The sequence below is a fragment of the Pempheris klunzingeri genome, chromosome 5 (genome assembly GCF_042242105.1).
Source record: "Pempheris klunzingeri isolate RE-2024b chromosome 5, fPemKlu1.hap1, whole genome shotgun sequence".
Lineage (NCBI taxonomy): Eukaryota > Metazoa > Chordata > Actinopteri > Acropomatiformes > Pempheridae > Pempheris > Pempheris klunzingeri.
Genome location: NC_092016.1, coordinates 5,956,817 through 5,983,504, shown reverse-complemented (window position 1 = coordinate 5,983,504; position 26,688 = coordinate 5,956,817). Strand labels below are relative to the sequence as shown.

Genomic DNA, 26,688 nt, shown 5'->3' with positions numbered 1-26,688 from the left:
AACACGATGCCCAGGACCAGCTGGGGAATGTGCAGTGTTGTAATATCTGATCACTGTTATTTATAGAGTGGGGATGTCCAAAAGGCATGCTGACACACACGCACATACACACATGCAGACATGCACTCACATACACACACACGTGCGTGCTCTGAGTTTATTTTATGGGGTTTACTGGAGGTTTTTTTTTCTGTGGTTGTGACTCGTGGTCGTGTTAGCAGACAGGCTCAGTTTTCCTCAGATGATCTTCTCTCTCTCTTGCTGCCAGTGGAGGGCTGATTGATATCTTCCCTTGTCTCTGAGCAGGTGCTGCTCGGACTCAGAACTTCAGTGTGTATGTGTGTGTAATCGTAACACGCAGAGTGCAGCGAGTGCGTGAATGTGTGTACACAAGCACATGTGTCTTGGAGTCTGACCTTTAAATTGATGTGTGTTTTTATGCCAACTAATATCTGTATTTTCAATTATATGAATGAGACCTAACCAAACTGACCAAACAAATAAGCATATTCCTGGTTAGTACAGCTTTATATTTAAGTCAAAAACAACATTAACATTAAAAAATCAAAGATGATAGTTGTAGTATATATAACTGTAGACATTGAATAGCAAATAAGATACAAACACAACACAACATATAGGTCAGAATGCACCCCCATAAGTCATTAATTGATGCAGTATTTACCTACATGTACAATGATATGGATACATGTGTGATTTTTTTTCTTTTTGTCTTGATTTACAATGCCTATTTATTTTTATTTCCATTCTCAAAGCACATTAAGCAATGACTAAAAAGGTGTGGACTTATCATACAAACTCAACAAATAAATTGACCAGTAATTCCTCCCAGAATTATGTAAATTAGACAGATGTGAATGTGTATGTCTTGCTATGTGCATCCTCTTCCTGCACATGTGGGCTAATACTGTATAGTATATCTATAGTATATATATATATGTATATATATACTTAATGTGTGGTGGCAAACATGTTTCTAATATCACCCCGTCCCTCCAGTTGTGTGGAGGTGCTACTGGCTGCAGGAGCTGCTGTGGATTTGGCGGCGGCGGGGGGACAGACTCCCCTCTATCTGGCCTGTGAGGCAGGAAGGCTGGACTGTGTCCGGGTCCTGCTGAGCACTGGAGCCGATCGCTCGCGCACCACCACAGTAAGTCCTTTCTGCCATACTGGCCATTAGGCCTGCATGCACTGCGGAGGATAGAAACACCAAAGGTATCAATTTGTTGACTAGATGAATATTGCAGGCAGCTCTGCATGGTGCTCGGATTTTTACCATTTTTACTTGGATTTTTTTGTTTCTAAATTAGATGTAGATGTAGATTTTGATTTTGAGTAGCAGCGCACATGTGGCTGAAAGATAGTCATTATATCCTTGGTGAGTTTAAAGTTTGACATTTTTAGCTTTAATTTTATTGCCCTTCAAACTGATCCCGTGAGAGGTATTACAGAGTGAATCATTTATGCTGATTATCTGATTGTGTATTTAAATTTTCCGATAAGATGCGGACAATAAATTGCTCTTGTGTCCCTTGATCAGTCACTGTCACCTGCTCCAGACATTTATTCATTTTCACAGTTTAAATCTGTTTTGATTGATTATACTCTGAGCAAATATTAGTTACAAATTCTGCTGAATATATTCCTTCACAAGCGAACAGAACCGTCCTCGTGTTTTTTCTTATTTCTCAGACTTTGTCACTCCTCACCAAGACTCTTCATTGTTTTACACTTAGCCTCCTTCACATAAAGCTTTTGAGTAGTCTCGGGGGTTTGGCTCAATTGGTACAAGCTAATTGATGTAGGAGCTTCTGGGGTCTCCATGGTAACCATAGGGGCCTGTTGGTTGCCATAGCAGCATGCGATGAGACCCTATATTTAGTTACCTGCTTTGTTCTTCATTTAGCCTGGCTTCCCTGCTGAGCCAGAGCGTTGCCAAAGTCTCTATAGCATATCTGACCTCTACAGCACAGATGTATTTTTAGGCAGCAGAAAATGTTGGCCAGTGTGTTGGGTCAAACATAACGATTTAACATGGAGGAGGAGTTCGCAACTGAGTTAAGAGGATGTTGACTTTTATCTTACTTTTATGTTATGTCCTAGAGTTCTTTGATGTTCATTTTGGATGTAAAAAATATGCAATATTAATAAAATACAAAAATATGAAAATTGGGATCAAAAAGTACTCTGATCTTTAATTACTCAGGTGCATATTTAGCGGCTGATTTGCATTGTCTCCCTTTTCAATGTCCAGCGCAAATGAATGATTTGTTCTGGTCAAGGATTCTGGGTAATTTTCCAGTGAATATCAGTACTAGCTGAAAACACTGAATCTTGCTTGAGTGTGTATGAACTATAGCTGAAATAATTAGCTGATGGATTGATTGGCAGAGAATTAATCAGCAATGACTGACTGCCAATGAATAATTAGTCATTTTAGTAATTTTGAGCAAAAATGCCTAAAATTCACTCATTCCTGCTTTTAAAAAGGGAAGACATGGTGGTTTCTTTCATATGATCTGATTGAACTGTAGTCAAAGAGTTTTATGTTAACTGAGCAGTAACACTGTGCATGTAGACGTAAATCGACCCTCATCTCTCTGCAGGATGGCTGCACTGCTCTGCACGCAGCTGTGCGCTCAGGACATGTAGACACACTGCGTGTCCTCCTCTGCCACCCGACTCAGGGTGACCCCACTGTGACCTCAGACCCACCCGCCACCCTGGCACTGCCTGCTGCCCTGCTGAACCAGGCCAACAACGACGGCTGGACGGCTGCACACATGGCTGCTGCTCTGGGCCTCAAGGTGAGACTGGGCCACTAAAAAATGTCATTACACTGAATGAACTGACCGTGTTCAATGTAAAATGGGTCGCTTACAAGGCTGTAACCACAGCGGCACCAAACAGCAGAGCAGTCTGCAGTCTGCACTACGCTGTATAAATGTTTGCTCTGTACATTACGCTGACTCTTACCGGACAGTTCTTATAATCGGTCCACTCTATCTTCTAATGTCCAGCCCTGCCATCAGTCCTCACAGTCGCAGGCTAATGGGAGAGCCGACCTTGATGGCTGAAATGTCTCGCTCAGCTTAAACGGATGCAGGAGACACTAGCCTAGACGAGACAGAGTGTCTGACTTGAATCTAAATGAGGACCACTCATTGATACATGCTTTCATATCACACAAGAGCTTGTGTTGCAGAAACTCATGTGTACTCATGTATGTGGTCTCTATGTACTCTATGTTATTACTCATAGAGGCCAAATAAGCTGTGTTTTTGTCTTGATTATGAAATAGTCTTGTGATTGTGATCTGTGTGTGTAGGAGTGTCTGGAGGTGCTGTGCAGCCACAGTGAACAGGACATCGAGAGGAGGGATAAGTGTAATCGCACTATTCATGACGTGGCCACTGATGACTGCAAAGATCTACTTGAAAACCTCTGTGAGTGGCCTCCTGTGTGTGTGTGTGTGTGTGTGTGTGTGTGTGTGTGTGTTTGGTTGTTAGGCTTTTGAACCACTTGTGTCCTGTTCTGTCACTCTGTTTCTTATTTGGTACAATATCATTTTACTCATGATTGCTGATTTAGTCCAATACTGTGTCGTTATCTATACGGTTTAATTAATTTAATGTATGCTAATTATTTGAAGCACTGGTTAAGCCTCGTGACTATGTTATTCTTCTAATTGTTTAATAATGCATCATGTTGGAGATTAATTCTATTTTGGGAATTGTTTTCTCGCTGTTATCTGTTTCAATTTCGGCTAAAATGATCTTAGATTCTCATGGGACAAAACAGAGAGGGTTTATGCATTTTTTGTGGCCTTTTATTGGCTTTTCTAAATGTTTTCCAGTCTGTGATTAACCAGGTAGATAAAAGACTTTCTACAACTTCAGCAATTTTGTTATCATTACCTAAAGAAGGTTGAAAAACAGTCAGGGATAGGAAGAATATATAGAGCTGGAAGTATATGCAACATTCAGCATGATGTAATCGGTATTAAGGCTTGAAATATTCTTCTAAGCCTTTGGCTCACCACGGAGTATACTGATTAATAGAAATAAGATGCCTTGATCGACTCTACTACTACTGCTACTACTAGTAATGATAATTATGATGGCACAATAATGATTACAGTAATACAGCAGGAACAGCCAGCAGCTTCCTACCTGACAATCTGCACACGTTGCTGTGTCAGTCACACTGTAAAGACTTTTTCTTTCCTCCTCCATCACTTCCATGTCTCTCCTCTAGACCTGTACCGGGTCCTGGTGCGTGTCCAGTGTTCAGGTGGAGGAGGAGCGGGCTCCATGTGTCCTGTGGAGGCCCTGGAGGAGGAGGCGAAGGGCGTTACCAGCAGCCCGCTGGTGCTGGGCAGAGTGTCGGTCGACCGGTCGACGCGCTGGTCTCAGCTGGGCTCCGCCCTCAGCCACGCCTTCACCTCCTACCTCCAGATCGTCTGTGGAGAATCTCAGACCACCAGGGAGGAGGCGCAGCGCCCCCTACTAGGCCTCAGTGCCGCCAACATCGCCTCCATCCTTATAGGTGAGAAGACACACATCCCTGGCTCCCTGTTTACTTAACTCCTTCTTTCCTTCCCTCACCCATTCTTCTCTATCTTTTACACCTTTTCTCATTTTCTGCTCTTTCCTCCTCTTTTCCTTTCTCCTTTCTCTCTTTTTCCCTCTTTTCCCCATCTCCTCTTATCCCTTTTCCCCGTTTGTCCTTCCTTTCTTACTTCTTCATCCCCTCTCTTGTACGCCTGCTTCTTCTTTACATCCTTCCCTCCTAATCTTACTTTTCCTTCTACCTTTACTTGAATCCTTTCTTTCTCATTTCCAGTCTTCCTTGTACAGTATTTTTATTCCCTTCCTGATAATCCAATCTCCTGCCATTCTTCCTTCCCTCCTTGTCCACCAGTGGATAAAAAGATGGAGACTTTTCATACATTTTTTCTATCAGTTCAGTATCTATCAGTATCCTACTTTACTTTGAACCTTTTCATGTACCAATTCAATTACAGAGGCTGACTGCACTTAAATGTGATAAAGAGTAGGATATGGTGTAACTCGTTGGCAGTCGTCCATTCCCTCATGTTGTCTTTCTCACTGTTGAACCACAGCTTTATGCTGCCAGCTCCTGTCAGTGTAGTGTAAACTTAACACCTTCCTAAACTAATGGACTGCAGTACATAGAGGCCTTTTTAAGGACATGTAAGGTAACTTGCAGTGGCCATAATGGACTTCCTCAGCTCTTGGCCAGTGTTTTTTAAACAACTAATGTTGTGTTAAACATATATCTTATATATGTACATATACAAAGCATCAGACTTTACATTTAAGTAGCAGGCCAGATGGCAAACAAGCCAAAAATATTACATTCATGCTTAGCATGGAATAGTCTTTGTGACAGTTATTTTGCCTTTAAAGGGCCAGTGCGTAGGATTTATTGGCATCAAGCAGTGAGGTTGCAGATTGTGATTGTGGGATTGTAGGACGAGCCGCGGCGGCCAATGAGGATTCTCGCTGCATTGCTTTTTCTTGTGCTAAATAATGAATATGATCTTCCATTTGTCACAACACAAAATGGTATTCCTCATCTTTCTTCTCCGTCTTCCACTAAATTCAAGCTGCGACCTCAATGTAAAAATGCGAAAGGACTAAATTTGTCTGTTGTGGGCTACTGTAGAAACATGGCAATGCAACATGGGGGACTGTGAGAAAAGGGCCTGCTGGCTATGTAGATGTAAAAGGCTCATTCTAAGCCAACGAAAACACAACGACTCTTAGATTCAGGTGATGATACACAACTGAAGACATAGTTATGGATAATTTATTCAATTTTTATTAAAAGATCCCCCTAAATCCTACACACTGAACCTTTAATTATCTGTTTATATAGCAAGTTAACAGAAACTCTTTGTTCAAGTTGTGTAAAGAGGACATTTTTAATATGTGTTAATGTAAAACAATGAAAATAAAATGCACCTGGGAGATGCAGTCTGATACAGTGGGCTCACATAGAACCTCTCATTCTTTCATGAAGGTTATAATGGTCCGTTTTGTATTGAAACGGTTTCAGAGAGGTGTTCATTCAACTTTACGATCACTTTGGAGGCTGTAGTTTGTGCTGTGAGATGTTTCTAATAGTCAGTCTGCCCTTATTGACAGAAATGGAGTGAGCAACATTTTAGTAACACCTGTCTGCATGTAGCAGTACGGTTTAACAACACCACGAAGTGCAGCCTCCAGAAAGATGATACAGTTCAATCAACACCTCTCTGAAACAGTTTCACCACCCAGAAGGCAGGACTGAACGCAGGGCTGTTGTATTATAGCGCATTAATTTTAGCCTGGTGTTCCTCATGAACTGATAAATGAGTGGAAACTGATATATTGAGTCAAAATCACAGTGAAATATGTTTCCTCATCACTCACTGGTTTTTAACTACTTGTGTTTTTTTTGACTGTAAAGCCTCTTCGGTTTAACATGAAGCTGCTTCCCGTATGTTCAGCTGGAGTCAGATGTATGGTGTCAGATGAGATGGTATTTGTTTGGCTGATGGTCAGAGCTTCACACACATGATATGATCCTGTTTTTCTTGATGAATAATTAATCTGGCGCATATGTTGTTTCTGTGTCTGTTTTTCTGGTGATCGGATGTCATCAGAGTCTAGTTGGTTCTCTTCCACTAGCGGCTGGTTGAGGGTTAGAGTTACATGTGTGGGTGTGTGTGTTGCAGTGCAAATTGATAAAAATGATATGGATGTCCTCTGCCTCAAACAGCAAGGGCCGCTTCTCTCTCTCTATCTTAGTCTCTCCTTTTTGTTTGTGTGAGTGTGTGTGTTTTTGGGGATGATGATGATGATGATGATGATGATGATGATGAAAGAAAGCAGTAGCAGAGGAGAGATGCATAATGGATGAGGTGGGGAGGGGGGGGTGATGGAGGGAGGGGAGGAAGATGCCAATTTAGGAGAAAATGTCTGTCTTCTGTGTCAACCGGGATCAAACTGCAGACATCCAGACACTCTTTGGTGTCTGGCTTTGTGTCTGCATGCGTGTCTCATTTGCCTCAGCGTGTCAGCACACATTTCTCATTTCCCTAAATATGTATGTGTGTGTGTGTTTGTGTGTGTGTGTGTGTGTGTGTTGCTCAGCACTTGACACTTTTGTTGGGAATCCACATCTGATTGATGCAGTTTGATGGCAGCCTTTTAACACAACAACAGTTTCTTGTCAATCTGCAGAAAATTAGGCAACAATTTTGACATTTAGCTTGATTTTACCTGGAAAGTCCCACATTAAAATAAAAAAAAAAACCTTTACAGGAACGTCCTGACCATGAAACAGCAGCCGATACCAAACATATTTAAACAATTGGTTGATTTATTTAGTCGTTTTTCCATTTTGATAATTACTATTGTCAGAATGCCAGAACGTCAGTGTAAAGCTGCAGTCATTAGTTAATTAGTCAATTGGCAGAAACTGGTTGGTAGCTGATAAATCATTTTTAAGTATTTTGGTGAGTAAATTGATTCTCTGTGGGTTTTGGATTCCTGATCAGACAAAACAAGACATCTGATTGATGAACCTTGTTATTTGCAGCCCTGGCTTGAATGTGACTGGTTCCAGTGGGAATACAACCAGCTACCTCTGGCAGCATTCGTGCCACACTGCAATGGGAGCCTTTTAAGACCTCGCTCTTCATGCATAGCTGCTCTTATTTTGCTTTTGCTCTGCAGTTACAACAGAATTAGTTCTGTGTAAAAAAAAAAAAAAGAAAGTTCAGTGTGAAGTTTAAATTTCATTTTTAATACAGTTGAATGTTCAATTAGTGAGAGAAACGTCAACCCTTTTCCTTAACGGGTTCTCTTGGGGATGGAACAAACTTTATGGCGATAGTTTGGTAACTTTTCAGTACAAATGGGGACTTGTACATAAGCTATACTGTATATTACCGTAGGGGAACTGACTCTGGAAGTTTTATGTCTCTACTGCAGATTGTACAGCTGCCCCCCTTTTAAACCTGCCAGTTTGAGTCATTGAGCCTCTTGCTGAATCATCAGACCCCTTTGTTGAACTGCCAAATTTCCTGTTTTGGAAAATGTAAAATTCCACAGTTTGCAGTGACTTTTTTATTCTAAACTATTATATATACGACAGAAGTGTGTCAGATGGAAGCACAACTTTAATAATAATGAAAACACTGTCATACTGCTGCTATAGTTATTCCTGTATGACATTTTGGCCTGTTTGCCTTTTTATAAGGTCAAGCAGAAACATCTTTCCAATTTTATTCAGCTAGTGTTGCAGTTGTTACATCCTACAAAGCAGGTAGATGAACTTAACCCCCCTCAGTGTTTCCTGTTGTGATCGAAGGTGTTACTGGATAGGACTACCATTGTAGCCCAGCACAGGAGGTGAGGGCTTTGTTTGTTTGCTTCCAGTGACCAGAAATAATAGGAACAGTGTTCAGCATATTTCTCCTTCTACCGTGACCTGCGAGCAGCCGGCAGCACACACTTGTTTGTTTAACATCATGAGCTGGCTGAGACATTGTTGTTCTGCGGAGGGACTCATGTCGCCCAAGTAAAAGATGAATGAACATGCGCTGATGAGCATGTGCTGTTAAGTTTAGCTTTAAGACTTTTACGTGTACAATATAGTCTAGTCTCATACACTGGCGAAAATGTTTCATCACCATAAGGAAACCTGTGCTGTGCTGAACCTGTTTTTTGTCCAGGCAGCCGCTGGTTTCCATTAACATCAGTATGATGCTGAACACGACTTACAGGGGGTGAAACTGGCTGCAGAAAACATCACCATAAGCCTCATGTTTTGTTGTGATGCAGGTGAGAGCAGGGACTGTTCTGAAAACTTTTCTCAATGCATTCAAGTGCATCTGGAACAGAAGGGGAAAAAAAACAACTTCTACCCATCAGATTTGATTTCGGGTGCAGCTGTCCTATTAAAAACAACATTTGACGCAACGTATGATAAGTATCATGGTAAAGACTTGAAGTCTAGTAGGAGAAGACAATGTGCACACTGCACCTGCAAAACACAGTGTCTTCTTGTCCATACTGGTATTCTTGGGATTGTCGATGTATGCATTTCAAACACTCTCCACAAATGTATTCTAAATTGTAATTTCAAAAACATCTCTTACGATGCACCGTTGCACACAGACTGATGTGACGTATATTTGCTCTAATTAGACCCAGCGAAGGGTGCACTCATACTCTTACTCCTCCTCCTTGAAGTAGAGAAGGAGAGTATTTTGTATTTCAGTGGTGTATCTCTATAGAGTGTCCCTGAGAAAAGTGGATTTTGTGCTTTCGGTATTAATGATGGTGTGGCAGAGAAAAACCAAGCAAAAATGTCTTTGTGACATTATATAAGACATGCAGATAAATTATACATTATGGTGCACATGATTTATACATATACCATTTTTTATGCATGTACCATATGTGCTCTTGTGTGTGTGATCTTTGACACACACACTTTGTACACACACTTGCATTAGTTTGTGTGACTGGCTCTGACTGTCCAAATGCGACTCTGTCTCTGCTTCTGTCTTCCAGGAGACACGGAGTGGTTGCCAGGTCAGGAGCTGCCTGTATCCCCGTGGGACCTGGTCAGGAAGCCTCTCAGCCAGTGCATCACCATCCGCCTCAAAGGTACAAACCTGGCAACCACAGTCTGTGTTCATTCAGCAGCACTGAGCCCAAGCCAGAATCAGAGCTGCCATCGCTGATGACAAATGCCATTTGGTGGATGAAAGGGCCTTACAAATCAGTTTGGATGCATTTGTAGCGTGGGCAGTGATGTACCAGGATCTGCCCACTGAGCCGCTCCGCATGAAGGAACATTTAAGCCAATACATTTGTCCACAAAAAGTAGAGGAAGTATTCCATAAAAAAGTATTTTGACTGAATAATGATTGGTTTAAATCAGAATTACAGATGACTGTAACCAATGAAACTAATTATTTTGATTGTCTAACACCACCTTCAGGGCCTATACTTCTTAAGTCACAGCCAATTCTGTTTTATTTCACAAAATAAAAACAGAAATGTGCCATTAGGGCTAAAACTCATATCTGTTGCATCCAAAGCAGCATTTCAAAATAAAGGTACTGCATATATGTAGCTGTGCTTTTATTTGGAAATAATTCTGCGTCAGCCAACGAGGTAGCTTCAAGATTTTAAGTTTTTACTTCAACAACCTCCAAAGATGCTATTAGTCATGGATGTATCTTGGTTTCTATCTTCGTATAAAGACTTAATTCGGCCCACAAAACTCTGACTGGATAAATGTTTCCCAAACAAGGGAAACATTCATAAGTAAACACACCAAACCATTTCCACTCTGCTTCTACACCTGATAATGATACACTAACACAGTGAATACTGTTTTCTCTTCACCTGTCACAGGATATGATGGCGTTTAGTAATATTGGTAGTGTAAGGTTGAATGTGTGCCTCTTCCTGACCATGAAATATCCAAGTAGAAACAAAACGATAACCTTTCACTCAATTTTCAAAGGCATAACTGGGACCCGAGCAGGGCTGCACATAGACCCAGAACTGTTCCTCAGACACCTCCGTTAATGATTATAGATGAGTCACAGCAGCAGCCCTGAGCAGCAGACAGTCTCGCTCTACAGAGAGTGGAATAATCTTTCTAACTGTCTGCTGCTGCTTCTGTTTCGCTGCCTCCATTCCTTGAATTGCTTTATCTGGTGTATTTCTCATCTCGGTGAGTCAGGGAAAATAAGACAATAGTCTGGCACAGTGAAAATCAGGGTTATCAGCAGCCAAGCTCTCATTTCTCTGCACCTCTTCTCTTCACTCGTTCATCAGTTCATTTTCTTTCTTTCTGCCTCTATCGGCATCTTTATCCACCTCTGCTTTCGTCTCCCTCGTACTCATTTCCTTTCCGTCTTTCTGACCATCTCATGAAATTGGTGGGGGGGGCGTATCAGTGTGTAGCTTTGTTTGTGTGTAAAGTCCTGACTCAGAGGTCCACATCAAGCTGCCTATCCGTCAACCCTCCGTCCAGTGGATGTTTTGTGGCTCAGGACGATCACAGTTTTCATCCTCTTGCTTGTTCAACTTTCTCTTGATTAAGAGACGGTGTTTAAAACATTGATTGTAATTACTCATATCCATAAAAATCTAAATTTTACACCCCTGAAGTTTCTTCATAAAGTAACTAAAATGTAATTTGAAATTCAATATAAATACAGTATACACATACCTCAAATAAATTCATTCCAATAATTAACTGGTCTACAAATAAGCATGAAATTCAACATACAGTATATGTTGAATAAAATTTGCAATAAAAATGACTTCTACTTGGGTTTACATAGAGCCGTCTCCTGGTAACCAGCAACTGCTCATAAAATCCCCATAATTAGTGAAAAAAATGATATAGTTGTTATGTTCCTAGGAAATTACAGACTTGCAAAATAAAAAAAATGACAATTAAATTGGATAAAATTTTGCAGTGCATTGTTAACAGCAGGAAGTAGTCAGGCTCCAATAGCCGTAATGTGCAGGAATTAGGGAGAGAAATGTGAGATTCAGTGAGCCAATCTGTGGCGCATCCTGACAAGTGTGTCAACCTGTGATGACACATTTCAAGGTGCTGTCGGTGTGTGGTCTTTGCTTTGGAACAAGCTAAACAACTTACTGTATGTATTTCAGGGATCATTTGGAAACAACTCTGAGTGTCTGTAAAGGAGGAATGAGACGATAAAGGACAAACAAATTAACCCTCTGATATCAGGAAAATGATTCTTGCCTTAGAGCTATATTCTTGCAACAGAATGTTATTAGCATTTGAAGCAAGAAAATGTTTAATATTGTCAGACTTGATTCTCAAAATTATAATTACAAGTGTATCAAAAATAATTACAAAAGCTTTCGAGATTATTGTTCAGAAACGATTCTGGAAAATGTTTAATCTTTGAAGTGTTTCTGATCTAGTGAGTCTTTCCCCAGGAAGCAGATTAAAACCTCTTACTGCTGCACTTCATCCTACTCACTGATATAAAGCATTAAGAGCCATTTAGTGAGTAAATAACCGCACTGACCACTCATTCTGTTTTAATTAATTGACTATAGTGCTTAGATTGTTTTTTTATATTGTAGGCATATAGCTTAATAGCATCTGTGCTCTGTGGGCATTGAACCTGTGGCGTTTAAGTTTCAGTCTGACTACAAGGGCACCTTGAGGTTCTGCTGCTGCGTGATGTAACCGAAGAGCTGAAGCTCGCTGTTGTCGGCTGCTGACAGTGAACATGTTAACCAGAGCAGATCGGAGGATTTATTGTGTGAACTTTGTGTGTGTGTGTTTTTTTTTTTTTTGACAGGTCTGTCTGAGTCGTGTCTCGATGAGCTGGCTCTGGAATACCTCTTCCCCCTGCCGCTGCTGCACAACTATGTCCGCCTGGTATGCGCACACACTCATGCAAACACACACAAAGGACTGCAAGGGATTGTGGGATTAGATGAGTAAGACATTGAAAAATAGGGAGGAAGCCAGAAGACTGCAGCAAGAGAGTGGTAGAGAAAGGCAGAGGAGGGAGAGAGAGAGAGAGAGAGAGAGAGAGAGATGAAGTGATGGACAGATGAAAGGAAACTGAGAAAGAGAGGATTACAGTGCTCAGTATTTTCTAACAGCTACAGTGCCCCCTGCTGGCTGTGTTGAGGTAAAGAACTAAGAGCTGGAGGAAGCGGAGGCAACATTTTGTCATAACAAATTAACATTTTACAGGAGAAATGAAGCACAAGATGGCACATGAAGATAAAAGAAACGTCAGTGACAGGAAGTGCTAAGAAACCAAAGAATCTCAGGGCTGAGATTTTATCCGGCAGTGTCTGTAAATGTCTCAAGTCCCACTTTTCATGACTGGTTTATATTTTTGACAGTAAGCTGATGCTTTAATCCACCGCGGCTAGAGTCTGACAGTGAAATATGTTTCACAGCTTAGATCGTTGCAAGCAAGCAGGCGCTTGGGCTGCAACTACTGAATTATAAATGAATCCATGTATTATTTTCCATTTAATGATTTATTGCATAAAATGTCACATGTGATGACAAATGCATTTCACAAGTTAGGAGAGCTCAAAGTTGCATCTTCAAAATATTGCGTAATCTCAAGTCAAAACCCGTATTATATTTGCTAGAATATAAAAGCGTTGCCTTATGATTTATTTGTATGGATTAATTAACTCATCCTTTCAGTAAATAGTGTAACAATAATAATAATAATGTCATCAACTTGTAAAAGTGTGTCAGCAAACCTGTTTACTGAAAGATGCTATTTACTAAAGCTAATTTAGGGCTAATTGTCTTGTTACATAGTCAGCATATTCAGAAACTAATTAAATACATGTGGCTCATTACTAAAGGGAATATGGAATAAGGTAGTAATGATGTCCAACATGGCTGATGAGGCTTATATGAAGGAAAGAGAGTTTCATTATCACAGTGCTCTCACTGTTAACACTTTTGTTTGTCAGTTCATAATTAATTAATTTGACCAGTTTCTCTCCCTCTCTCTCCCTCCAGGTGGAACAGTATGGGAACCTCATCTTTCATGGGCTTGAGGGCAGCTGTCAGGAGTACGTCGCCAATCTGGTTGCTCGCTGCATCAAGGTACGTCGGTTCACAAACACCGATCATGCAGCAGCAGCATAACGTGCAGTGTTCAAAGGGAATAATTCATCATAAATGTAACCGTGAAACAGATTCATGCCACTTGAGTCTTCACCGACTATAAACTGTAGTTTTTGAGCCACCAACGTAGTTTGATCTGAAACCTTTAGTGACCCGAACAGACTAACCGAGCTGATGCTTCCTTCATAGGTCCATCAGGGGGATAAAAATCCATCAAATTTCTCCAAACAGCTCATATTGTGTTATGTCTTGTTTTCATCTTGCATGTATTATATTCAGATATAGATTTTTTTAGAGATGCTTTAGGAAAGATTTCATCGGAGTAGCTACTTTGAGCTTTCAATTTTAAAACCAGAGGCAAATCTACCACAGCAGCGAGTGGTGTGTTTGGAAGCACCAGATCTCTGTGAGAGGTGAATATTTTTCCTCTCAGAGGCTGCTGAGATGAAGAAGGTTTGGGAGACCTCCATTAGTTCCTCTCTTTTGAAGAGATGCTGGATTTGGCTGTGCTGCACGGTGTGATGCAATGACGCAGAAATTGGATGCAAACACCAAATAACTATAACGTGTCACCACAAGCTGATGAAACACACAGCAGGTCAGGCACCTCTTCAGCACATCTACAGGTCTACTGGGATGAGCCAAACGGAGGAGAATTCATATTGATAAACCAATAGTGATCAGTCATATATGTAATTTGGCCTCACACTTCTAACTATCAGAGCCCATTTGGTTGTGCTCCCATGAAATACTGTTAGAATCACCGCAGTGCTCAGTCTAAAGTGTTACCATGGAAAGACCAAATGGTGTTTTTCTGCAGTGGCTCAGAAATCTGACATGAATAGACAAAGAAACAGGGCTGATTCCCACCGACCCCTTAAAAAAAGACATTAGGCATATTTTATGTGATGTATTTTATGTTTTACATTACATATAAAAGACATATGCAAATATTTTTTCTCTCATCTTTGTCACCTGTTGTCACTTGTTACTGCTGGTTTCAAATACATGTAATTTTAAGTGTGTATTACACAGATATACTACACAATGTAAAAATAAACGAAGGAAGGTGGAAGGAAAATGCTGCATCTCTTCTGTACCGATGCGTCTGGAAAAGCCCTTTCTGCTCATTCAGATTCTCCTCTTGTTCCATTTCTCTGGGCGTATAGTAGTAGTAATTTTCCTTTTGTTTCCATGACAACGTGCTCCCGTCTTACCTCTCGGTCTCCTCACTCACCCCCCTCCTCTCTCCCTGTCTCCACCAGACCAAGCAGGAGACGGTGGGGCTCAGCTGTGACGTGGTGAGGGTGGAGGTGGAGGAGAGCCTGACCAAAGAACAACTGCTGGAGACTTTCATTACCTGTGGTAGGGACACACACACACACACACACACACACACACACACACACACACACACACACACACACACACACACACACACACACACACACACACACACACACACACACACACACACACACACACACACACACACACACACACACACACACACACACACACACACACACACACACACACACTCTACATGTACAGGCACAATAGTGTGTCACACAGCAGCAGCAATGGGTTTTTGTGGTTGTGTTTTGGGATGCACTCATTAAAGCTGCAGCTTAAACGATCAATCAATTCACCAATACATTGAATTACAGAAAAAAGAGAACATTTAAAGGCAGCCATTTTGATAACAGCAACTTGTTGATAAATGATTAAAGCAAAACTACTGAAAAAATTCACTGGCTCCAAATGTAAATTCTCTGCGTGGCTTGATTCCACGTTTTTCACTACGTTCTGACTCATCTGATTTAATTGATCGTAAGAATAATCATTATTTGCAGCCTTACACCCATTTCATTGGGACATATCTGCTGGATCAGGGTGAAATATGCACTGTAGTATACTGTAGGTGTTGTATTGAAGTATTTTAGTATCTGACAGGCTGATCTCATCTGAACTGTACTCACTTTTCACTGAGATAATTAAATCATTTATCCATAATGATTAATTCACATGAAATCCCAAGTTTGAGCTTTAATTTGCAGTAAATGCCTCTCATTGAATTTCATTTTATACCGTTTGATGTATTATTTACAGGCAAGCAATCATGTCCTGCTTTTCAAAAATTTTGCCTTAGATGTTTTTACTGGAGGTAATTGAGAGGCTGTGAGAACATTACTGTAGAAAGCATACATCAGAAACACAAAAAGATTAGATACCATAGGTTAGAACAAAGATTAGCCTAAAAAACAGAATTCACAAATATAGACTAGCTTTCAGAAGAGTCAAATAGAGTAGTTCACCTAATAAACACACACACAGAATTAGTGTTTTCGAACGTACAAACAAACTTGTGATTGTTGGACGACCTGCTCTACATAAATAATGGCCGTCTTTATTAGCAGAAAAGTACATTCACAAGTCAACAATCTCAACTTCAACAGCTTGTGTTTGACTGAAGGTGTCACTTTAAAAAAAAGTTCCTGTAGGTGCTGATGAGCGGTTTACAGCGGTTTAATCTCTCAACCGTTCTTCAGAGAATCCCAACATGTTAATCAGCATGTTAAAGAATAAGCCAGGCCTAACTGACACACATTAATGCGATTAGGGAAATCTTGGCTACTTTGGAGTTTAAACTCAAAGCTTCACGTAAAGGCCAGTCGGATTTAGGAGGTCTGGATCAGACATTTGTCGGAAAAGAAGTATCAATACGTGCAGCCGCTGATATTAGATCAAGGCTTATATTGTCAGAATGAAATCGAGGTTCCTCAAGGAAACTTCTTGGGTTCACCCATGTTTTAAATCTGCCAGTCCAATACTGCCAACTCGTCAACCTGCCTTTTTGTTGCCATGGTGATTTTTTTAAGAGAAACACCAAAATAATTGGTCAAAAGGAAGCTGTGCATGTATTTTCTCTGCCACTGTATTGTCATTGTAATAGGCGATCCTCTTATTTTCACATATAGTGTGTCTCCGTCACTGCAACTCGTGATTCAATTTGGCAATTTTCTTCTAATTCTAAAAGGTCGAAGCTGATTCCAAATGTCACTGTAAAAGCACTTAATCATCACAGTCACAGTATGTCCACATAACATCACAGCATGACAAACACTTTTGTGCTTCAGCTCGTAGATTATTGATAGAAATCTTACTGTTGGCTCATGCCTCTTCCTGTCTTAGGGTTCCTGGTGCCAGCGGCGGGGTCAGGGGTCGGGGTGCCAGGCGGTCACACTGGTCACTGTGTGGTGGTGCTGCTGGAGGGACTGGAGAAGGCGTCATCCCTCACAGGACTACTGGGCGACCTCTGCCACAGTCTGGACAACAGGGGCTCAGCTTCACCGCTGGTTCTCAACACCGGTATGAATCACTGCAGCCTGGCTTTGATTTGAACCATGATCAGATATACAATTTAAAGTCACTGTGTGTATTTAGTTGTGTGGTTTTAGCATTTCATCCTCAAAAAAGTCACCAATTTCTGCACATTGTAGCTTTTAAGATTCCACTAAAATTAAATAATGCTTTGGGCTAATGAGACAATGTCAATCACAAGCTCATTTATTTGTGAAGCAAAAGAGAAATAAAGTTAAATTTATTTAAAAATACTCAGTTTCATGAAATTTTCTTAATGCAGCTTTAACAGAACCAGCAAATCCTCCAATTATTAATCTAGAAAATCTTAATTCTGTTGTAAATATCTTTCATGTTACCTCAATCTACCAAAGATAGAATCATTAGTGTCCTGCTAAAATAACTTTTACGTATAGATTGTCATATTAATGAAAGAGTGGCATGCTGTAAAAAGAGATAACCAAAGTAAATGGTTGACTAACAGGATAATGGAAAGTGAATCTGCTTCCTGTCCCACTCTCCCTCCTCTTCATTCCTCCCTCAGGTCCCCACCACTTCCGTGAGGGCAGCTTCCTGGTTGCCACGCTGTCGAAGCCCCGCCTGCAGGGATCGGAGCTCCGCCTCCAGCAGCATTTCCGCTGGGTAACGCTGCGTTGGGACCAGGAGCCACTGCACGGCCTGCTGGGAAGGCACCTGCGCCGGAAGCTGCTTCATAAGGTCAGTGAGAGGTTTAGTTGCAGCTGTCAAAGACAGAAACGCCATCATTTTTGGTGGACGTTGTGTTCACTGCTGCCCTATTTAGAGTAATTCAGATTTGCTTCAGTGGTTAATATATATGATGATTAAGAATCTTACCTTTTCCAAAAATATTAAAAAATTAGTTTAGAAGTTATTTTTTTTATTTTAAGGACGGCCATGGAGTAGGCTAAATATTTTCTTCCTGGATTTAAATTTTTCAAGTTTCCTCAAATTTCCCACCATGTCAGAGTGCTGTGAATTTGAAATAGAGCAATAAAATGAGTAATATATGCACGGAGAGATCCTTAGAATAATGTTTTGTTGTCAAGCAGACTGTTTTCATTGATTCACTTGTCAAGAAAATCAATGATGAGCATCCTTTTAGTTCCATCACTCTCTTCAGTTTACTAGTGTTTTATCAGCAAGACAAGAAGCTTTAAGTAAAAGCTTTAATCCCTTCCTCTCCTGCTCCTCCAGATGGGAACTGGAGTTTGGTCACCTGATGGTGTCATGGAGCGGTCGGTGTTGTGGGTGAGCCAGGTCTGGCAGCAGCTCAACGCCTGTCTGTCCCGTCTGGGGACCCACGAGGCTTTGCTGGGCCCGCAGCTCTTCCTGTCGTGTCCTGTGGTCCCAAACAACACACAGGCAATCGTCAGGTGTGTTAATGTCAGTGCTAGTGTGTGTGTGTGTGTGTGGACTCAGGTAGGCTGTAGAAACTGCTGGTGATATATCTATGTTACTGCAGAATCGATGCAGAATCCACATGTGAATGATCATGTCTCTCAGGTTTAGTTGACAGTGAAGTGTTAGCAGACAGAGGCTGGTGAACGCAGCCCAGCTGTGAAATCTTTCTGATTGCCTCACTTATTTATCTTGAGATACTTAAATACAGTAGAGCTGAAACTATACTGAAAATTAACTACTGGAATTGTTGCTTTATCATTGTAAATTTTTTAAAACACTTTGTTTGTATAAAGTAGGGAATTACAGGAGCTCAAGGTCCAAAACCATCAAAGTGGAAAACACACTTTTTGATGTTTTATTTAATAAATTACTAATAATCATTCATGTGATTGTTGTTCATCACTTTTCTATCAAGTTAGTAATTGATTAAAGTACCCATCGTTTCAGCACCAAAAAACAGCCCTGCCCTTGTTTCTATGGGAGCTACATGTGCATGTTTAAGAGTGATAATGCCTGATGTGCAAGCTTGGCAACAGCCATTGTTCTCTTTAAAACTACCCACTGGAACTAAATCTGCCATTGTGTTGACGGAAAATGATGTCAGACACACAAATCAGTTTACCAGAAGGCGATAAACAATGAAGGGACTAAGTGGACACTCAGTCTGACTATGAGGTGTGTGTGTGTGTGTGTGTGTGTGTGTGTGTGTGTGTGTGTGTGTGTGTGTGTGTGTGTGTGTGTGTGTGTGTGTGTGTGTGTGTGTGTTCAGGTGGCTGGCTCGGCTCTGGAACGCCGTGGTCGTCCCCCGCGTGGAAGAAGCCATCATCTCCCGGGTAACAGCCAAGCGCTCCACCTCCTCCTCCTCCTCGATCACCACCACCTCTTCCTTATCGCCGTCGTCGCAGCGACAGTCTCCTAGCAACTGTGGGTTGAGTGCCGGGCAGCAGGCTGTGGTGAAAGCCGCCCTCAGCATCCTGGTCAACAAGGCTGTTCTCCTTGGCTGCCCTCTGCCTCGACACGGTATGCGGGCATCACCGATGATGAAGAGGCTTCATTCACATGTTTCACCAGCTGTTCTTTTCGCCGGGGACGACCTACTAAAAAATAAATAAAAGAAAGTACGACATAAAATAATACTGATGTGTGTCTTTTCTTTCATCTCCCGCAGAGATTGACAGGTACCTGCTGGAGTTTCGGGGCGGGGCCTTTCCTCTGTCAGCCATCGGCTCCTACAAAGGAGGTGGCGGTGGAGGAGGCAGACGGGGACGGGACAGCGGCAAGCTGAGACGCTCCAACACCAGCCCTCGGAAGAAGGGAAGCCCCGCCTTAAACTGGAGCTGTGGCGGTTCCTTCAGAGAGGGTAAGATGGCTGCTCAGTGATACAAGCTGTGTCCCAATTCAGGGGTTTGGATCCTCTGAAGGGACATGAAGCCTTCTCCTTCAGATTACCCTAAAGTCACCCTGAGCGTGACACGGTGCATCTTCAGAGAAAGCAAAACTAATGTGTTCAGCCTCTCCGAGTCCATATGTAAAGTCAGAAAATTCCCCAGGAAGTTTCACCTCAAAAGTGTAAAGAAAAGCAAACAGAACGAACACCTAGTTAACATTTAACATTTCACTTACAATGACAAATGAACAAACGGTGCATTCAGACCATTTTTTTTCTAGATTAATCGGTTATTCGTTTGGTGACATCTCCAAATGTCTTGATTTGTTAAATCAGCAGTCTGAAACCCAAAGATATTCAAATCACAATGACATAAACAGCAGAAAAACAGCACATTCTCACATTTAAGATGCTGGGACCAGTATTTGTTTGGCATTTCTGCTGGAAAAGTAACAATTCGATTTTTGAAATAGTTGCAGATTAATTTTCTGTGGATTGACTAATTGTTTCAGCTCTATTCAGATCCCTTCACATTTGGTTGCAGCTTGAAACTATTTATCTTTCCTCCTCATCAGCCTACGCTCAGTACCCCATAATGACGAGAAGAATTTTAGAATTTCTTTGAAATTTTGGCAGAAGTTTTAAGTGAGCATCACGTCTGTAGGACTCCAGCCTCGGCTCATCTCGTGCACAATAGCACAGGCTTTGTGTGTGTGTGTGTGTGTGTGGCATCCACAAGGGGGCGCTGTTTAAACAGACATATCATGTGCTGCATGCAGCTGCCAGTCAAACTACTGTATGTCCCTAAATGTCCCTGTTGTTCGGGACCTCACTGGGGATAATTTACTCCACAACAAAACAAAAATGCACTAATCTTCATTGTTTTGGGATGGAAGCAAATCTACAAATAAAAAGTGACTGTGAATAAAAAAAAAAAAAAAGATTTATGATTTGAGTGAATTGACCCTTTAAAGCCACGTTTCATTAAGGAGTTTGTTCATATATGCTTGTGATTGCAGGTTCGCTGTCTAGCAACGATGTCAGCTTCATCACGAATGGCAAAGTCCAGAGGTTTGTGCTCTATCTAATGATGATGATGATGATGATGATGATGACTCTACTGTATTAGTGGGTGCACTGGCACCATAGTTGTAGGACTTAAGCGGCCAGCAAAAAGCAGAACTGGCTCACTAATAAAATGTTCAATGTCGCTGTACTTGTACAATGACAATACAGATTCTATTCTGTTCACAATTGTCTAATTGAGTCAAATAACACAACATGCATAATAATAAACAGTTGTTACATCTTTGTGTGTTTGAAGCCAAAAGGTGACACAAAATTCAATTTTCTCGCGTTTGCAGGGAGCCTGTCGGTCTGGCCGTGTTCTCCGACGATGAGACTGATTTAATCAGAGAGCTGCAGACGATGTGCTCCAGCAAGTCAGAGCCAGACATAAGCAAGGTACCGTCGCTCGTACGAACACAAGTACAGTACTGTCAGCAGTTTTCTGCTCCGCGTGCTTCATTCTTCTAAACCGCTAAGGTACACGTGGCTGCGAGTGCCATGCTGCTGTTGATTTAAATGAAAAGGCACCGTTCTAAGCAGCTGTTCACCACATCAGCTTAAAAAGGTGCTATGTCAGCGTCGTGTTCACAGCTCGTTTCTGCTGCCCCCAACCGGCCCAAAAAATCTGTTATTGCAGGTTTAAATTCATCATACACCTACATGACAGTTTATCAACATACACAGTTTATAATATTCTTTTATAGCAGTGTAACTAATTCAGAAAGACTAACCTGTTGAATCTAATACTGGTGTTTGTTTGCTATGACACCTTCACAACACAATTAGTGCAATGGATTGAAAATACACAAAGATGGTCCTGTGACTACCACTGTGTCTCTGTCATCCAGAGAAATACAAAATAAGCATCTTCAGAAAACAGTTTTGCCATTAAGGCTTTTAGACACATGCTTTGACTCGTTCCTCCAAATATAGAGACTGTAAGTGTCTGAAGCGCAGCACTGACATGGTCATGACACGTCCCTTTAACTAGCTCCTGTGCTGTTGGAGCTGAGGTGAGCTGATTTTGGCCTGTGAGTCTTGAGGTTTTAGAAAGTACAAACTCTTCCAGTGTAGTTTCTCTACACCTTCAGGGGTGAGAATCTCTAAAACCTGCCCTGACACTGGATGTGAGAATTCGGCTGAAAGGATTTCATGAGTGGGATATTTGGTGGAGAGCTTGGTGTCCAGTTTTTGAAATTATTAAGAAAAAACATGATCCTCTTGACAGCCTTGTGTCTAAATTATTGTTATCAGAAATTACCCTTTAAAAAGTAATCCCCTAATCTTAGACCTTCACCTGAATGACCGTGATGCTGATGACACCTCATCACCAGCATCCCGCCCGGTAATTTACTTCAAATAATGACCTGCTGTACACTGACTGAATGTGAGTAACAGCTCACTGAGTATTCAGACATGGTTTTACCCGCTGCTTGACGTTTACTCCTTCCCCTCCTGCAGATCTCTCAGGCCAAAGACGACTTGATCCTGTTCTCCAGCTCTCCCAGTGAAGCGATGCCCCCCCACAAGGCCGAGAAGGAAACCACCGTCCAGCAGAGACCGCAGATGGTGAGACAGAGAGAGAGGAAAAAATGAATGACTGGCGGCTCAACATAGAAATAAATACTAGTTACTGAATGTAATCTGTGTGGAGAAATGAGCTTTGTCCCAGCAGCAAAAAGGAACGGTTATTTAAACATGCACCATTATTTGAACACATATTAAAGGAATACTCCACTGAAAATGCATCTGTTGAGTATCAAACCACCACCCACAAATGGTAAGTTAAATTTTAAAAGAATGCTACTATGTTTTATAGCTTCTTTTTGTCAGGCTGTGCAAAAAATGTACATTTAAGTCAGTATTTTGTCTGCAGCAGTTTTTTGTTGGTTTTATCTCTTACCATTAAGGGAGCTGACTGAGCCACAAACTGGTGACTCAAATTTAAAATGAACACGTGTGATTGTTTTGTACAACTTTTAATCATGTGTCTCTGGGTGTGTTTGCAGTTACCTCACACATAATTGACCAGTCCAGTATTAGCAGTTTTAGGACTATTCTGTTTACTCGTAACTCTAAAGTTGTTCTTGATGTCCAGAGCTTTTTAGCCTCTTTGTGTTGTAATACTGTTGCATTCCTGAACAACTTGACATGAACATTTTACAGAACCTTGATCACCAAAACCAAGTCTGGCCCACCAAGAAAAGATGTGTGAATTATCTCAGTTAGCAATAGACAGACGCCCTTTACTCGATAGCTTTCTAGGCTTTTTCCATTCTATTAAATAAATGAGTGTAAAAGTTTAGAAATTGAAATCTATGTTCTAAGGAGATTATGTGTGGCTTCAGACCATCAAACAGTGTCTGAAGCGCCGTCTCTCTGCTGTGGGATTTCAGGGGGCTGTATCAGACAGTTTGAGATGTGAATTATTAAGTGTCGGCCATGTTTCCTGGAATCAATTCATAGTGTTGCACTGTATTTACATAACTGTTTCTGTCAGGGTTGTGTGTACAACCAGGACAGAAATAGTTGTGTAAACAATGATTTAAAAAAAAAAAAAAAGAGCTTGAAAGAGAAATTTAACCTCGGCTCAGTCTCTCACCTTGGTGCACCTGGTCAGACACCGCATGAAGAGGGTGTGACTGTTGGACCAGCTTTACACCTTTGCTGTAAGACATCACAACGTAGGAAGTAAAAAGGTAAAGAAATGATTAAAATCTCCTCAGAGTGACTATAACTGCTGCTGTTACTCACTGTGGCTTGTTGCCGTGCACAGCACTGCAGGTCCGAATCTGCAGGTGCTGTAGCCTCTGGTGACCGAAATGGTGATCAGAAATGGTTCCAGCTCACCAAACTGTGTCTCTGTGCAGACCGTCATCCGTCAGCCCAGCCGCAGCTCCAACCAGGCAGCCGTCCAGAGCGGCGACCGGCGATCGGGCCCTCGTGCCAAATCGCAGCTCCCAGTCCCCAGCAGCAGGGGGCAGCAGGCAAGAGCGTCCACTGCCGCCACCAGCAGAAACAACAACAGCAGCAGCAGCAGCAGCAGCCCCAGCAGAACCCAGACGCCCCCCAGCCGCAGCAGAACCACCACCAACAGCAGCAGCAGCATCAGCAGAACTAAGCAGGCTCCACCACCCAGCAGCAGCAACAACAACTACTACCGCAACAACATCAATGGCAACAACCAGTCACATGAGGAGATCTGGATCCTCCACAGAGACCTGCATGAAAACAATAACAGCAGCAAGTAGACCCCCCCCTCCCCCCAAATCCTCCCCATAATTCCGCTGTGAACCTCCCTCCATGATGTAAAGACTAGGCACCTGACGACCTTGGACTTTTAGTATTTGTACTTGTTATCCGTACTTGTTACACTGTACTGCAGTTGTGTACTTGGGGACCATAGTTTTATTCTATTACAGCATTTGATCGTTTGGTTTGGTAAGACTTTACGTGGGGGGGAAAACAACAGAAGGTAATGCAGCAGGTTACTTTACTGTTGCCTTATTCCAGTGTATTAACCTGCTTATTATGGGACAGTATTCAGTAGACAAGACACAGTGAAATAGAATCTACTGGAATAGAAGAAGTTGAGATATAAAGTACTTGACAGATGGAAACTGCCTCAAAACAGTACTGACACAGTATTTTTGTGTACTTCTAGTGAAATACTGTACTTCTACTGGTATAAGGCCATTGAAGAGTAACTGAAGGTACTTACAGGTGTTACCTTTTTATTAAAGTGTTTTTGGATCAAAGAAAGAAACAAGCAGGTTTTTCTTTTCTTTTTTTTTTGTTTTTGCTATTAAGTATTTTGAGATATTCAAGTGTTTTATCTTTAAATAGTTGCAAGGTTGGTTTAAATACTGTTGAAATTAATCAGGGTTTTACCAAATATATTTGTAAATAAGAATTAGTAAGTACAAATGCTCTATAGATTGGTGTATGTGGTATGACGCTTGTACAGTGATGAAACCTTAAAGCAAAACTGCTGAAAAAAACAAAACGTGTACATAGTGTTTGTAAAATGGTTCTTTGGTTCTGAAACCTTCACTTGTTTCAAAGTGAAGGGGCTGTGGCAATAAGTAATAGAACTGTATTAACACAGGATGTCCTATCAACTGTAAGCCATAATAAATATTTTAAATGCCCATCATTTCCCGAGTCATGTTCAATTTAACCCCAGCTGAGCCTGAAATGTGTAATTCACTTTTTTTTTTTTCGCTCTCCCTTATCACTGTGTTCTTTATATGTATTTACCTTTAAGGTAAGGTTAACAGGTTTTATTTTAAGCAGACATTGTTTATATATATATATAAATATATCTATACATATGTACAGGAGATTTTAGTCAATCTATGATTTTGATCTGTACGATAGCTGTTTGAGGTTAAAAGAATTGTCTTTCAAGCACAAACATTAAAATGGAACTGTTAAAAATCCCCACCAGCCTTTTTTTGTTCTTTTCATTTTTAATTAAACACAGGACCTTGCAGAGATCTTTAGGATGTAATCCCAGTGAGTGTAAAAATGTCCCCCAGATGTTCGTTATTCAGACACATCCTCATCCTCGTTTGCTTGTGATAAGTTTTAAAACTTTTCTACATTTCCCAGAATGCTGCAGAAAAGTTAATCTGTACCTTCAGCTACGAGTTGTGCCTGTTCTATCAGTGGAGAGAGGGCAACCGGCTACAGTGACGACGTGATGAAGTGATAATCAAGCTTATTTCACAAAACATCAGCTCCGTCCTAATTCCTCTGGACAGGACAAGGACAGGAAAGCATCAAACACAGAGGCAGGTTCATCTCAAGCCCATCAATCACTGTCAGGATGAACTGGTGCACTGAGAGTGGAGGCTGGTACAGCAGCAGATTCATGTCCATGGTCGCCAAGGTGTCTACATACTTTTGGCCATATAATGGTAAAGAAAATGAATCAATGTTAGAATCAGTATGTCGCAGATTGAGTTGCTAAACCCTCATGAACAACTCCCAAAAAAAAATAAAAGCTGAATTTTCCTTTAACTTGACACACACACACACCTGCTTTTGACAAAAATGACACAAGCACACTGAAAATCTCAATCTTAAGTTTTACTGGAAATATAGTTGATTGAACAAATACATTTATACATTTTGTGGACATTTGTGTCCATTTCCTATGAGTAAGAAACAGCTTCATTTTTAATTTATTCCGTAAAAAAAAAAAAATCTGTCGTCACAGTTAACATATCAAGGCATTTCTCCGCGGTACCTTCATTTTCTGCATCACTGCTTTATAAAACTATTATTCAGCATGAAAGGAGCAACACACCACACGTCCCTCAACCAAAGAAAAAAAGTGATGTTAGGCGTGAAAACGGTTTCCAGTTTCCGAGGGAAGTAGACATATATCTTAAAATGCTTTTAAAAAAGGCTAAATGTTTGCTTTGCATTTGTACAGCTGTAGCTCTGAAAAAATACACATTTCTAAGATTTCTTTTTTTTTTCTCTTTAAGAATTAGTGGCTTCTCTCTGTAATTCATCCAGTAACACAGGCTGAAAAAATCAAAGAAAAAGCATTATTTTTTTATCAAAAAGGTCACAATTCTACATGTACACCTCATTTTATGGATGAATTGAAAAAACTGTACAGCATTTAATCCTTTGACGTTTTTCCTTGCTGTGAAAGCTGATGAGTACCTCAGGGTGTCTCTAAAGTGCATTCAGACATTCAGATAGAAAAA

At 41.1% G+C, this 26,688-nt stretch overlaps 1 protein-coding gene across 1 annotated transcript in view; it reads left to right on the top strand.

Annotated features, from left to right (window-relative positions):
- The window catches only part of cttnbp2 (cortactin binding protein 2), an 81,984-nt gene extending 56,659 nt beyond the window's left edge, over window positions 1–25,325 (top strand). The window contains exons 7-23 of the mRNA XM_070831402.1: window positions 1,021–1,171; window positions 2,628–2,828; window positions 3,350–3,467; window positions 4,279–4,569; window positions 9,615–9,710; window positions 12,413–12,492; window positions 13,615–13,701; window positions 14,988–15,087; window positions 16,918–17,094; window positions 17,630–17,802; window positions 18,301–18,479; window positions 19,277–19,527; window positions 19,676–19,867; window positions 20,914–20,965; window positions 21,259–21,358; window positions 22,424–22,531; window positions 23,833–25,325. Coding sequence (XP_070687503.1) covers window positions 1,021–1,171; window positions 2,628–2,828; window positions 3,350–3,467; window positions 4,279–4,569; window positions 9,615–9,710; window positions 12,413–12,492; window positions 13,615–13,701; window positions 14,988–15,087; window positions 16,918–17,094; window positions 17,630–17,802; window positions 18,301–18,479; window positions 19,277–19,527; window positions 19,676–19,867; window positions 20,914–20,965; window positions 21,259–21,358; window positions 22,424–22,531; window positions 23,833–24,213 — 2,737 coding nt within the window. The 3' untranslated portion in view covers window positions 24,214–25,325. The remainder of the gene's footprint in view (window positions 1–1,020; window positions 1,172–2,627; window positions 2,829–3,349; window positions 3,468–4,278; window positions 4,570–9,614; window positions 9,711–12,412; window positions 12,493–13,614; window positions 13,702–14,987; window positions 15,088–16,917; window positions 17,095–17,629; window positions 17,803–18,300; window positions 18,480–19,276; window positions 19,528–19,675; window positions 19,868–20,913; window positions 20,966–21,258; window positions 21,359–22,423; window positions 22,532–23,832) is intronic.
- The last annotated feature ends 1,363 nt before the right edge of the window (window positions 25,326–26,688 follow it).